Source organism: Symphalangus syndactylus, chromosome 5, assembly GCF_028878055.3.
Source record: "Symphalangus syndactylus isolate Jambi chromosome 5, NHGRI_mSymSyn1-v2.1_pri, whole genome shotgun sequence".
NCBI lineage: Eukaryota > Metazoa > Chordata > Mammalia > Primates > Hylobatidae > Symphalangus > Symphalangus syndactylus.
In genome coordinates, this window is record NC_072427.2 from 141,348,111 (window position 1) to 141,363,777 (window position 15,667).

At 37.6% G+C, this 15,667-nt stretch overlaps 2 protein-coding genes across 2 annotated transcripts in view; one reads left to right on the forward strand and one right to left on the reverse strand.

Annotated features, from left to right (window-relative positions):
• H2AJ (H2A.J histone) overlaps nt 1–15,667 on the reverse strand; it is a 92,906-nt gene that overhangs the window by 21,341 nt on the left and 55,898 nt on the right. The gene's annotated exons all lie outside the window — the stretch shown is intronic.
• Nucleotides 1–15,667, forward strand: part of GUCY2C (guanylate cyclase 2C) — a 138,529-nt gene that overhangs the window by 15,482 nt on the left and 107,380 nt on the right. The window contains exons 2-3 of the mRNA XM_055280542.2: nt 11,571–11,643; nt 11,859–11,969. Coding sequence (XP_055136517.2) covers nt 11,571–11,643; nt 11,859–11,969 — 184 coding nt within the window. The remainder of the gene's footprint in view (nt 1–11,570; nt 11,644–11,858; nt 11,970–15,667) is intronic.

Sequence of the window (15,667 nt, forward strand, 5' to 3'; positions counted from 1 at the left end):
TTTTTGAACTAACAGAAACTTGAAAATACTTATTAAATGACTTGAAGTTTTCCTGGTAAATAAAAGGAGCATTTAAAAAATTACATAGGTTTTAACATAAAAGTTATAAAATCTAAAACATGATATTGGGTTATGTGAACATAGTAAAGCAAATATTGATTAACGTTTTGAACTTACACTTCAGTAATAATATTTACTAGCAGGGTATGTGCCTTTGATTAGTGTGGGAGTAAGTAAGGTTTTTGAGCATTTAATCTTTAGAAACAAATAAAGGGAAAGGTAGAACATTTTCGGGGGGTCAAAACAAAGTCTCACTTTTTCATTTGGCCAGGTAATCTTGAAGAAAGATAGAGTATATGTGACCGAGAGGCAGAGAATGGAATGTTTCTATTTGCCTCTCCATAGCATGTTGCACGGGTAGCAATTTTTTCTAAACATGTTTGGATTCTCTTAGCTCTGTTTGTAAGCACTCTTCTTTGCTCTGTTTGCTTGCTCACCCCTTAAAATTGCCAGTGCTTATTTGTAAGGGATTTCATTCATCTTCTCTGCATCTGGTTTTATCTGGTTTAACTGGGTAATAAAATTCACAAATGCACCTTCTTTTTACAAAGGTTTTTTGCTTTGTTTTGTTTTTTGTTTTTCTTTGAGACAGGGTCTCGCTCTGTCGCCCAGGCTGGAGTGCAGTGGCACGATCTCCACTCAACGCAACCTCTGCCTCCGGGTTCAATCAATTTTCATGTCTCAGCCTCCTGAGTAGCTGAGACTACAGGTGAGCACCACCACACTCGGCTTATTTTTGTATTTTTTGTAGAGACAGGGTTTCGCCATGTTGATCAGGCTGGTCTCAAACTCCTGACCTCAAGTGATTCGCCTGCCTTGGCCTCCCAAAGTGCTGGGATTACAGGCGTGAGCCACTGCACCCAGCCTCAAAGTTTTTTTTTATTGATAGACAATTGTACACACGTTTATGTGGTACATGTGATCTGTTGGTACATGCATAGAATGTGTAATGATCACATCAAGGTATTTAGCATATCTATCACCTCAAACATTTGTTATTTCTTTGTGTTTGGAACATTTCAAATCTTCACTGCTAGCTGTTTTGAAATATACAATACACTGTTGTTAACTATAGTCATTCTATTGTGCTAATCAAACATTAGAACTTATTCCTTCTATCTAACTGTATGCTTCTATATCATTCTACTCTCTACCTCCATGAGACCAACCTTTTTTTTTTTTTTTTGAGATGGAGTCTCACTCTGTTGCCCAGGCTGGAGTGCAGTGGCGCGATCTCGGCTCACTGCAAGCTCTGCCTCCTGGGTTCAAGTGATTCTCCTGCCTCAGCCTCCCAGGTAGCTGGGATTACACCCGGGTAGCTGGGGTGCACACCACCACACCCTGCTAATTTTTTTTTTTGTTTTGTATTTTTCGTAGAGACGGGGTTTCACCATGTTGGCCAGGCTGGTCTCAAACTCCTGACCTCAGGTGATCCACCCACCTCAGCCTCCCAAAGTGGTGGGATTACAGGTGTGAGCCACCATGCCCGGCTGAGACCAACTTTTTTTTTTTTCTTTTTTTTGAGACAGAGTCTCACTGTCTCCCAAGCTGGAGTGCAGTGGCGTGATCTCGGCTCACTGCAAGCTCCACGCTCCCCGGTTCATGCCATTCTCCTGCCTCAGCCTCCCGAGTAGCTGGGACTACAGGCGCCCGCCACCACATCCGGCTAATTTTTTTGTATTTTTTTTTTTTTAGTAGAGACGGGGTTTCACCGTGTTCGCCAGGATGGTCTCGATCTCCTGACCTCGTGATCCGCCCGCCTCAGCCTCCCAAAGTGCTGGGATTACAGGCTTAAGCCACCGTGCCCGGCCAACTTTTTTTTTTTTTTTTAACTCCCATATGTCCTTATGAAATGCACCTTCTTTCTAAATTAATTATATTTTTCCTCCAAACTGTTCCTTATAACTATACATAATGTTTTCTATTACAAATATTTATAGAGATTTATAGATGCTGAACAAACAAATCCCAAACTTTCAGAGGCTTAATGCAATACAAGTTAATTTCTCACTAAAATAGAAGGTGGGTATTTGTAGTCAGAAAATAGTGTTCCTTCTGGATTTGATTCAAGTGTGCTTAGTTGTTTTAATCAAGTGAAGCTATAAGAATATAATGAGTGTTCTCTAACACCGATCTATCTTCTACCTGGAACCACAGGTATGCCACCACACCCAGCTATTTACAGGAAATCTTAAAAGATGTCACACATGCTGAAGTCAGTGGAGGTGTGGTGTGTGGCCATACAATGGTGTTCAGGTGACTACACTAATGCCATAAAAGCTTCACACAGTCTGGGATAAGGGTGCTCAATACATCATAGTTTTGTTCTTTATAGAAGATATATTCTCGTGAAACAAAATCAACATTTGCTTACAATTAGAGGCTTACAGAAAAAAAGTAAACCAGCAGACATTATAAGAGTTCTATGACTGCTCTCCAATTTATTAAATTTGTATTCCTCTAGGGAATTCAACCCTACCATTCCCAACATATCCAAGTATTTATTCTAAGTACAAATCTCAAGTGCTGCCTTAGAGGATTCAGAAAAGAAGATGGGGCAATAGTTTCTTCAATGCATTATTATTTACCATAATCATACAGATTATATATGACAAACATTTTCTTATATCCTAGTGAAACAAATAATAGGCCTCAGGGTCTGTGCAATTACATATAGTAAAAACAAGTATTTGCAAAACTGTTTTATAAGTGTAACACTAGAAATAAGGAAAAGAATACGGGTATAAAAAACCAGGAAGAGTACTTTTTTAAGAGGAGTCAGGAAATTTATACCAGAATTTATGCACTACACCTCTGACCTGGTCTCTAATAGAGGGAAGGGAGAAATGGTGCCGGGGCATAGGAATTGATTATACCACTGTTAAGGAATTTAGATTTTCATCTGAATGAATGTGAAGTTATTTAAGAATAATCAGAGGAGTTGTATAAACCAAATTTCTGCTTTAGAAAGACCACTTTGGCTGAGCGCAGTGGCTCATGCCTGTAATCTGAGCATTTGGGGAGGCGAAGACGGGCAGATCACTTGAGGTCAGGAGTTCAAGACCAGCCTGGCCAACATGGTGAAACCCCATGTCCACTAAAAAAATACAAAAATTAGCTGGGCGTGGTGGCATGCGCCTGTAATCCCAGCTACTCAGGAGGCTGAGGCAGGAGAATTGCTTGAACCCAGAGGGCGGAAGTTGCAGTGAGCCGGGATCGTGGCACTGCACTTCCGCCTGGGTGATAGAGCAACACTCCATCTCAAAAAAAAAAAAAAAAAAAAAGGAAAACAGCTAGGAATGGCGGCATGCATCTGAGTCCCAGCTACTCTGGAGACTGAGGACGGAGGGTCACTTGAGCCCCGGAGTCCGAGTCTAGCCTGAGCAGCAAAGTGAGATCCCATTTCAAGAATAAGGAAAACAGAAAAATGAATTAATTTATAGAAAGAATAATGAAAGATAAGAAAAATAAAAGAGATCAGTAAAATAAGAACCTTAAGAAAACAAACAAAAAAACTTAAAAAAAAAATAGGAGAACGAAAGCCAAAAGCAGACTTTTTGTAAACAATAATAAATTAGAAAAATGTCTGCTAAGAGTAATTTTATTTTATATATTATTTATTTATTTATTTATTTTTGAGATGGAGTCTCACTCTGTTACCCAGGCTGCAGTGCAATGGCGCCATCTCAGCTCACTGCAACCTCTGCCTCCCGGGTTCAAACTATCCTCGTGCCTCAGCCACCCATGCAGCTGGGATAACAGGTATGTGCCACCATACTCGGCTAATTGGTTTTCTTTTTTTTTTTTTTTTTTTTTTGTATTTTTAGTAGAGACAGAGTTTCACATGTTGGCCAGGCTGGTCTCAAACTCCTGACCTCAAGTGATCTGCTCACCCTGGCCTCCCAAAATGCTGGGATTACAGGCGTGACCATTGTGCCCGGCCTGCTAAGAATAATTTTAAACAGCACACATAAATAAAGAATATAAAAACAATTTAAGAAAACGCTACGAGTGACTACAAGCTAAGTTTTTTATAATCAATAGCTAATTGCATTTACCAGCATTTTTTACTGACATCTGATTCACAGTTGTGTCTTGCATCCTGTTCCCTCTCCTGGACTCACTTGACATCTTTCTGAACCAGGGCCCTTTAGTATTTCTTTTAGCAAGAATGTGTGGGTTGCAAACTTCCTTTATCTTTTTATGTTTGAAAATGTCTATATTTGGTCTTTATTTTTTAATGATAGTTTGGCTATTTATGAAATTCTAGATTGAGGGAAATTTTCTCTTAGTACTTTGGAACTATTTAATTATGGCAGCTGTTATTGTAGCATGAAAAAGTAGCATGCTTTCCATCAGACAGACTCTCAGTCTTTGAGGTCTTTTGCCTCTAGTACACTTAAAGATATGTGGGTTTGGCCAGGCACAGTGGCTCACACCTGTAATCCAGCACTTTGGGACACCGAGGCTGGTGGATCACGAGGTCAGGAGTTCAAAACCAGCCTGGCCAACATAGTGAAACTCCGTCTCTACTAAAAATACAAAAAAATTAGCCAGGCGTGGTGGCAGGTGCCTGTAATCCCAACTACTCAGGAGGCTGAGGCAGAGAATTGCTTGAACCCGGGAGGCAGAGGTTGCAATGAGTGGAGATCATGCCACTGCACTCCAGCCTGGGCAAGAGAGCGAGACTCCATCTCAAAAAAAATAAAAGAAGATATGTGAGTTTCGATTTGGGAAAATTCTCAGCCACTTTCTTTTTAAATATTGCTTGTTTTTAATTTTCTTCATTTTTTACTTCTGGAACTCATAAAATACTAACATAACAAAACAATAATTATTAACAGTAAAATAGTATATATAAGTATACTTATAGTTAATATTTTCTGAGTGCTTACTCTTTTTAAAGGGTGATTCACAAAAATTCTATGAAACAGGTGCTGTGTTTCCGCCTGTTTTACGGATGAGAAAGCTAAGAACACTGGCTGGTAAGTAAAACTAGCTAGCCTCATACTGTCAGTAAACAATGGATTCAAGATTTAAATTATTATAACGTAGCTCCAGGGTCTGCACTATTCACCCCTTACCAAAGTACCTGGGTCAATCGCTCATGACCCAGCCACTTGGTTTTGCATCTTCTCTCTCTCTATGGCATTCTGGGTTGGGGCTCCATAAACTCTTTAATTTTACCGTGTCTCTGATTACTTAAAGATTGTGTCCACATGACTGACTGAGCTTCTCAGCTCCATTCCAGGCTTAAATTGATAGCTTATATTTAATGCTCTGTGGGCTACTGTGCACCTAGCAAAGGTTGGCATGGCCCTGGTCCTGGTATGGAGGCTGCCAGTTTTCTCTCTTCCCACTCTAAGCAGCAGCTTGACACAGGCCACCTTTCCCAGCAGGGATTATAATTTGTTTTAAGCCATTGCTTCTGAGGTGAGAGGGCCCCCATTTAAGTTCCTAGTTTCTCCCCAGATGGCAGGCATTAATGGATCATGTTACCTGCCCACCCACCACACTGCACCCTAAAATTTGAGCTTCTGGATCTTCAGTCTGTTTCTAGCAGGAAGGCTCATTCTCTCCTCATTCATTATTTATCCTAAAATGAGTTTATTCAAATTAATGCATTAATTTACCACCTAGCTAAAGATGATGATTGAATTTATGTTTCTTCCCTAAACCTCTTTTGAAAGCATCAGACCCGTGTTTTCAATTACCAACATTTTCTGGCTATTTGGTTTTTAGCTCTTTGTAAATTGTTGTTTAGCTTTACTTTTATTTTTTATTTTTTGTTAGGAGTCTTGGAGATTAGTGGGAATATGTGAACTCAACACACTTTCATAAGAAATTCTCCATTTAATCTTAGTGTTTCTTTTTGTAATTTTTTTTTTGAGACGAGTCTCACTCTGTCGCCCAGGCTGGAGTGCAGTGGCACAGCCTCGACTCACTGCAAGCTCCACCTCCCAGGTTCACGCCATTCTCCTGCCTCAGCCTCCCGTGTAGCTGGGACTACAGGTGCCCGCCACCACACCCAGCTAATTTTTTGTATTTTTAGTAGAGACGGGGTTTCACCGCATCAGCCAGGATGGTCTCGATCTCCTGACCTCATGATCTGCTTGCCTCGGCCTCCCAAAGTGCTAGGATTACAGGCGTGAGCCACCACCACACCCGGCCTCTTTTTGTAATTTAATCTTGATTTTTTAAATCAAAATAAAACATGTATTTAGTCTTAAAAATCCAATTGTTTTACAAAGTGTATAATGAATGACACAAATTTTTCGCTGCACCTATCCCTACACCCAGTTTCTGCTCTCCAAATATCAACTAGCTTTTTCTTTTGGTAATTATCGCTGTATTTCTAAATAACATGTAACAACTGCTACATCTAAACTTTTTAGTTTTGGGTTTCATTTATAAACTTCCTACCACGAAGGAGGAAAAATTACCTGTCTTACATATCCCTCCCTTCTACCTACTCATGAACTTTTCCAACCCCCATCCGTCAAGTCTATTTCAAAGTTTTTGGTTAAATCAGTATTCAAGTATCTATATTATTATAACTACTGAATATTATTCATAACTGAGCCATATATTTTATGATTAAATTTCTTGTAAAAATTTTTGTTTTCCCTGGAGTTAAAAACTATCGATCATGGTTGATCCTTTAAATTCCCCCTATAGAAGTGAAAAATGTTTAATTTTTTTCTGAAGCCTTCTGGTTCAGTCTGTATGGGTTGGTCTCTAGATCTTTTGAGAACTTGCACGTCTGAAATAATTTTTATTCTCCTCTTACAATTGACTGATACTTTGAGCATAAAACATCATTTTTCCTTTGAATTTGAAAACATTTTTCTATTGTCTGCTAGTGTGTTAGTCCATTTGCATTACTATAAAGCAATACTTGAGACTGGGTAATTTATAAAGAAAAGAGGTTTCATTGCCTCACGGTTTCGCAGACTGTACGGGAAGCATAGCATTGGTGTCTGCTTCTGGTGAGGCCCTCAAGAAGCTTTCAATCATGGCAGAAGGCAAAGGGAAGCAAGCACATCACAGCGGGAGAGAGAGAGCAAGAGAGACAGGGAAAGTGCCACACCCTTTTAAACAACCAGATTTTACCTGAATTCATTACTGCAGGGAGGGCACCAAGCTATTCATGAGGGATCCACCCACATGACCCAAACATCTCCCACCAGGCCCCACCTGCAACATTGGGGATTACAATTCAACATGAGATTTGGAGGGGATAAAGGTCTAAACCATATCAGCTAGTTTCCATCAAGCTATTGAGAAATTTAAAGACATTCTGATTTCTAATCCCGTGTATTTGACTTTTTACGTCTAAAAGCTTTTAGAATTGTATCTTTCTAGCTGCACTTTGAAATGTCTTCATTGTGTTTGATGTAGATCTTCATTTATTGTGCAGGGTACTTGGTAAGCCTGTTATTTCTCATTATTATTTGATAATTTTCTCTGTTTTCTCTCTTCCCTCTTAATAGAAATCTATTTTTTATTATTATATTTTTATTCATTCTCTGTTTGCATTTTTTGCTGTACTATTGGAAGTTTCTTAAGCTTTATCTTTCATCCTAATGGAATTTTTTTAAGGGCTTTTTATTTCTTTGTGAGATGTTGTTTTGGTCTTTGAATATTGCTTTATAAATAAACACATAGTTTTTCTTGTTTCAGGGTTGCAATATTATCTCATATCTTTGGGGCTGCTTAGATTTTTTTTTTTTAATGCTTCATTGTTCTTACACTTTTAATTTTTTGAAGTACTTTTTCTGTATATTTTCTGTACTTTTTCTGTATATTTTATATACAGTTTTTTTCTGTATATTTTACTTACAGTTTTTTTCTGTATATTTTATAATGGAGGCTTCCCTCTAATGCCAGATAATATTTAAGCTTCCCATTCATATTTAATAATGAGGCACTGGAAAGCTGATTGCAAGCTTTGTACTTAAGTTCTACCTGTTGACCAATGACTTTCTCTGTAGGGTAACAGGTAGGGACTTATTTTTAAGTGAATCATTAGCTGCCAGTATCTTTGGATTTTTTTGTTTTTGTTTTTGTTTTTTGCTATATCAGTTTTCCATGAGAATCTTCTGCCTGTACAATAATAAGGCTACATGTAAACAAACCCAGAGTTGTGGACTGGAGCTTGGGGTTCTCGTTTTTCAGTGTGTAAGCTTCTAGTCCCTACCCCTTTCAGTTCAGCCTCCTCACCTTTCTGCTATCCTGAGTGTGAAGGATAGCAGATATCTATCCTTCACATTGAATCCTCTGATTCAGTGTCTCCAGAGAATAAACCTCCCATCTCTGTTGAGGTAAGGGTGGGCCGCACAGGCTCTAACTGCTTCTCAAACCAACTTTAAACCAAACCTTCTGTTTTCAGCCCTATCTGCACAACTACCTTCAGAGGCACCTTGCATTTTTAATTTCTGACACTTTTGGAGTTCCTCAACGCAAGCGGAGGTTGCTTTTTTTGGCTCTCCCCTGAACTTGCAGAGTACATAGTTTTCATCTTTATTCAGTCTTCTAAGTGAATTTTCTCATGTCCATTTTCTTTCCAATTTTTCCCAATTTTCTTGCCATCTCTGGTCTGCTGTTATCTTCTCTTTTATTTCTTTTACAGTTTGTATTTGTTTTTTTAATCTACGCATTATCATTTTAGAGAAATAAAGAGAAGCAAAGATAAGCATATACATTTAATCCACTGCACTTAACTAGGAGTTTGTATTTAATAATCCACTTTAATCAGATGTCTACCTAACATTTTATTGAATATTTTCTGCCTCCTTGCTTTTCAGGGTTGTTTTTTTTTTTTTCCATTCTTGTATCTTCCATGTAGGCTTGCCTATAATCTTCATTTAGCATCCTCAGGCAAAGCTATTTTTTATCATTGCCCTTCCACTGCACTGTGTACAACGCTGCTATTGCTGCCTTGATTACATATTGCTGTAGTACAAGTATGTGGATGGATGGCTCTCTTCTGTTTCTCTGGGTGGGGAATTTTTCTACACTCAGGGTCCAACATGGGGCCCACTACTGATTCATGTTCCTTAAACTTTATTGAATTAAAAAAAAAATGCCTCAGGAAATTTAATGAGAAACTCAATGCAAAGACCTGAATGTCCATGGGCCAGTCAAGCTATATTCAGAATCAGGATTTAGAAGCTTCAGAGATCATCTATTTAAACTACTTTGTTTTACAAATGAGAAAACTATAGCCTAAATAAGGAAAATAAAACTCATTATATGGTATATAGCAGGGACTTTAATTCACATTTTCTAAGATCCTCACCCACAGATCTTTCTCCCACAATCTATTTCTTTAAGCAATGACATTTTGATAACCAGAAGTCAGCATATTAATGGCTATATTGTAAACAATACATTTTGTTTCTGTTACTGAATCTAATTACATTTGTGAAACGTGATATAGATAGCTGTGTACAAAACAAACTGAGGTTAGGAAACTTTAGCAAACCAGATAAAAGGCTGATGTTTGAAACCATGTGAAATGATAAAGATCTGAACTAAGATGGCATATGGAGAAAAATATTGATGGGATATATCAAAAAGCAGAAGAGAGAGATGCATTAAATAATAGGCAGGATAAGGAGGATGTTTGTACCATTTTCTACAATAGGGTGAGTGACACAGCCGAAGCACTGTCATCTCAGACAAACACCACCACTTTAAGTTCCAGCTCCCTTTCTAGCCTCATGCATTTCAGGGAAATCACTTCCCTTCTAACAAGAAGCAGCCAGAAAGAGCAGACAGTAAAACAAAGATAAGACAGCTCTGGCACAGGGGGAAGTGGGGGGAAAGCCTCTGCCAAACTTTACCCTCATACAGTGGGCCCCAGTAAAATGGTGGGCCTTAAAAAGCACATTCCTTTCCCTTCAGGTGCACTAAGATAGGGAAGCTAAAAGCAGACTTGGGGGGTATGCCTGCAGCTGCAGGAAGATTTATGGGAACAGACATAAAACTCTCCCTTGCAGGTAAGCACAACAAAGACAAGCAGTCCAAGCCTCTGATAAACCCTCCCACCCTGAATCCTTAAAAACTCTTAGTCTATAAGAGAGCAGGCTCTGACCTAACTCAGCCAGAAGCCCCTCTCAGGTTTGTTTTCTCTAAAACAAACCTGTCCTTGGCTGTCGAGCCACCTTTCATGTTTCTTTCCTCTTTCTTTAATTCTTACAGAGAGGATTTTATATATTATTGCAAAATAATTGGCCTTTTTTCCATGGAACTACATATACTGATTCAGAATTCATTCTCTAACAAAAATAAATCAGTGGATAATAATGAAACTTCAGCACTACACTTAGTTAAAATGTTTCTCTAGAAGAAATAGCCTTTTTAAAAAGTATAAGCCCTGATTCCTCAGTGTGGACTCTTTGCGATACCTCATTTTAACTTCTTAACTAGTAATCTGGTTTCAAATCAGATGTGCTACAGTCCCTACCTTGGGCTCATAAGACCACAGACTTTTCCATAAAAAGAGATGAAAAGGAGATATGTGGCCATCACCACTTCCAGGTGTACAAAATGTTAAACTTTCTGCAAAGGTCAGTCTTTGGTAAAATGTTACCAGGTGGTGCACTTGTAGAGGTTCCTGATTCCTCTGCTTCCAGATTTGGGCAGGGACTTTAATTCACATTTTCTAAGATCCTCACCCACAGATCTTTGTTCCACACTGTATTTCTTTATTTTAAGCAATGACACTTTGATAAGCAGAATTCAGCAAATTCATGGCCATATTGTAAACAATACATTTTGTTTTTGTTATTGAATCTAATTACATTTGTGAAAAATGATACAGATATCTGTGTACAAAACAAACTGGGGTTAAGAGACTTTAGCAAACCAGATAAAAGGCTGCTAGGCTCATAAAACGTTAGACTTTTCCATATCAAGGGATGAAAAGGAGATATGAGGCCATCACCACTTCCAGGTGTACAAAATGTTTAACTCTCTGCAAAGGTCAGTCTTTGGTAAAATGTTACCAGGTAGTGAAAATTTTGGTGAGTATATCTCTTATATTTCCTTTTCTTCCACATATTCGAGGGCACACTGAGAAATTCATCCTTTCTTGGTTTTCATTTTGTATCTTTTTTTCTATTTTTCCTCCTACCTCACAGGCTATTCCTCTTCAGTCTCTTCTCCGAGATCCTCATCCTCTGCCCTTCTTTAATTTAATTTTATTATTATTTTTGTTTATTTTGAGATGGAGTCTCTCTCTGTCACCCACGCTGGAGTTCAGTGGCACAATATTGGCTCACTGCAACATCCGGCTCTCTGGCTCAAGCAATTCTCCTGCCTCAGCCTCCCAAGTAGCTGGGACTACAAGTACCCACTACCATACCTGGCTAATTTTTTTGTATTTTTAATAGAGATGGGGTTTCCCCATGTTTGCAATGCTGGTCTTGAACTCCTGACCCCAGGTGATCTGCCCGCCTTGGCCTCCCAAAGTGCTAGCATTACAGGTTATGCCTTCCTTTTAGATGCCATCAAGACACATCAGAGTCAAACTTCTGAAAACTAAAGAGAACGGAAAAGTCTTCAAAGCAATGAGAGGTAAACACCTTATATAGAGGAGAAAACAATTCCAAGAAGAGTGTATTTCTCATCAGAGACCATGAAAGCCAGAAAAATATGGCACAACAATTTTCTAGTGCTGAAAGAAAATAACTGACATCCCAGAATTCTATATACAGCAAAAATATCCTTTATGAATCAAGGCGAAATTGAGATATTCTCAAATCATGGAAAACGAATATAATTTTTCCCAGCAGACCCCTCTAAGATAATGGCTCAAGGACATTCTCTAACCAGAAAGGCAAGGGGGAAAAAGAGAAGCCATGAAACTTTACAAAGGAAGAAAGAATACGGTAGGCAAAAACGTAAGTACTTACAATGCACTTTTCTTTTCCTCTTGAGTTTTCATGCTTCTATTTGATGGTTAAAACAAAAATTACAACACTATCTGATGTGGTTCTAAATGTACACAGAGACAATTACTGGGAATGATAGTAAGTGGAAAACAAATAATTTTTTGAAAAGACAATTATAAATTGGGGAGGATAAAGGAATATAAAGGGAAGTAAGATTTCTGTACTTTGCTTGAATTGGTAAAATGATGACTCCTGTAGACCGTAATAAGTTATGTATATATAACACCTAGAGCAATAATTTTAAAAGCTATTACATAGGGATACACTACAAATACAATAGATAAACCAAAACCGAATTCTACAAAACTTTCAAGTAACCCACAGGAAGGCAAAACATAAAAATAAAAAATAAAACACAAAAATGAAAAACAGAACAAACAAAACAAAATAAAACAAGAAGGCAAACTTAAGCCTTAACATATTGTTGATTACATTAAATGTAAATGGGCCAAATAAAATAATTAAAAGAAATCTTGGCAGAGTGGACTTAAAAACATGACCCAAATATATGATGTCTATAAGAAATTCATTTCAAATATAAAGACATAGGCAGGTAGAAAGTAAATGGATGCAAAAATTTGCATCATGCAAACATTAATCAAAGACAAATGCTGCATGATCTCACTTATATGTGGAATCTAAAAAAGTCAAACTCATAAAAACAGAGAGCAGAATAGTGACTGATGGGAGATGTCCATCAAAGGGTATGAAATTTCAGTTAGACAGGAGGATTTATGTTCTGGAGATCTATTGTACAGCATGATGACTATAAAATTTATAATATAATGTACACTTGAAAACTTCTAAGAGAGTAGATCTTAAATTATTCTCATCATAAAAAAGATAAGCATATGAAATGATGGATATATTAATTAGTTTGATTTAATTATTGCACAATGTATACATACAGTAAAACATTATGTTTCATGCCATAAATATATACTATCAACCCATAAATGTATACTAACTATTAAGGTTTAATTTGTTATTATAGGCTTTTAATTTGTCAATTAAACCTTAATAAAGCTGAAAAAATAAAATAAAAATAATTTTAAAAACTCTATCACATGTTTTCCAACCATTCTCTCTTCCAATTCTAATTTCCAGTGCCTTAATATGGGTTTACATAAATCCCTGTTCTTCCTTTAAAACATACTGTGCACCAGGCATGGTGGCTCATGCCTGTAATGCCAGGACTCTGGGAGGTCAAGGTGGGTGGATAACGAGGTCAGGAGTTAAAGACCAGCCTGACCAACAGGGTGAACCCGTCTCTACTAAAAATACAAAAATTAGGCAGGCACAATGGCTTGCACCTGTAATTCCAGCTACTCAGGAGGCTAAGGCAGGAGAATCCTTGAACCTGGGAGGCGGAGGTCACAGTGAGCTGAGATCATGCCATTGCACTCCAGCCTGGGCAACAGAGCAAGACTCTGTCTCAAAAAAAAAAACAAAAAAAAAAAAAAAAAAAAAAAAAAACACATATTGTGTATATTTATATATTTATTTAAGTAAATTATTATAATTTAATTTAAAGTGTCTGTCTTGGCTGGGCGTGGTGGCTCACACCTGTAATCCCAGCACTTTGGAGGCCAAGGTCAGTGGATCACAAGGTCAGATGTTTGAGACCAGCCTGGCCAACATAGTGAAACCCCATCTCTACTAAAAATACAAAAAATTAGCCGGGCATGGTGGCGGTTGCCTGTAATCTCAGCTACTTGGGAGGCTGAGGCAGAAGAATCGCTTTAACCCTGGAGGCAGAGATTGCAGTGAGCCGAGATCACACCACTACACTCCAGCCTGGGCGACCAAACAAGACTCCATCTCAAAAATAATAATAATAAAATAAAGTATCTGTCTTTTCCAGTAAAAACTCTACATCTAGTAAAAGTATTATTTGCCAATCACTAACATAGCAACCTAAACCCTATAGGCTTTTAACATATACTGTATTTGATAATTAATGAACAATCTTACTGGTTGATATAAGTGTATCTGTGTTCTTTCTCACATGCGTATTTATTTTAAATGCTTGAGAATAAGTAAGGCAACCAAATGTAAAATTATTTCAGCACAGTTTTGGAAGCCATGCAATAGCAAGCCATCAGGAATAGCATTCCTTAATACCACACACCATACATCCCCTTGACATATTTCCCACTTGTGTCATATGCTAAAGAATGAAAATGATAGAAGAGCATAATCTGGCTTAGAAATGATAGATTCTAGGATATTTGAAGGTATTAGTTTATATCTTCACACAAATATTCCAAGTTAATTAAATGTATTATATTAGTTTCTGTCCTCACATGAAAATTTCAATAAAGAGCCACCATGTTTCACTTAAAAAAAGAAGCATCAGTGACTGTATTAATATCAGACGAAGTGGACTTCAGAACACAAAAAAAAAAACCCCAGAGACAGAGACAGAGAGGGACACTATGTAATGATAAAGGTCAATCAACCAAGGAGACATATCTATCCTAAATGTGTATTTACCAAATAGCAGAGTTGAAAAATATGTGCCGCAAAGACAAATAGAAATAAAAGAAAAAATTGACAAATCCGCAATTGTAATTGGAAATGACAATACCCCTCCTTCAATAATTGATAGAACTAGACAGAAAATCGGCAAGGTGATAGATGAATTCAACACCATCAACCAACAGGATTTTATCAACGTTTATAGAACACTCCATCCAACAACAGCAGAAAACATATTCTTTGCAAGTGCTCAAGAAATATGTAATAAGATAATATCCCAGGCCATAAAACAAACCTCAAAATGTTTTTTTTTAAATTTAAATCATACAGAATGTGTTCTCTAACCACCAAGGAATTAAACTAACAATCAATAACAGAAAGATAACAGGAAAACCTCCAAACACTTGGAAACCAAACAACACATTTTATATTGTTCTCTTTCAAAGAAAAAGTTTCAAGGGCAATAAAAATGCATTTAATTGAATGAAAACACAACATATCAAAATTTGTAGGCTAAAACCAAAGCATTGCTATAAAGGAACTTTATACCACTAAATTACATACATTAGAAAAGAGGAGTCTCAAAGTATTAATCTAATCTCTCCTCTCAGAAACACAGAAGAGAAAGAGCAAAGTAAACCCAAAGCTAGCAGATAGAAGAAAATAATAAGGATGGGCTGGGAGCAGTGGCCCACACCTGTAATCTCAGTTTTTTGTGGAGGCAAGGTGGGAAGATCACTTGAGACCAGGAGATCAAGAGCAGTCCAGGTAACATAGCAAGACACCACCTCTACAAAAAAAGTACAAAAAATTAGTTGGGAAGGGTGGTGCATGCCTGTAGTAGTCCCAGCTACTTGGGAGGCTGAGGCAGGAGGATTGCTTGAGCCTAAGGGTTCGAGGTTGCAATGAGCCATGATTGTGCCACTGTACTTCAGCCTGGGCAACAGAGCAAGACCTTGTCTCAAAAAATAACAATCAATAAATAAAATGTATAATTTTTAAAAAAGAAAATAATAAGGATAAGAGCAGAAATAAATGAAAACAGAAAGGCAATACAGAAAAATCAATGTGACAATCATTCTTTGAAAAGGTCAATAAAATTGACAAGCCTCTTGAAAAGTTGTTTTTAAAAAAGACACAAATTACCAATATCAAGAATAAAATAG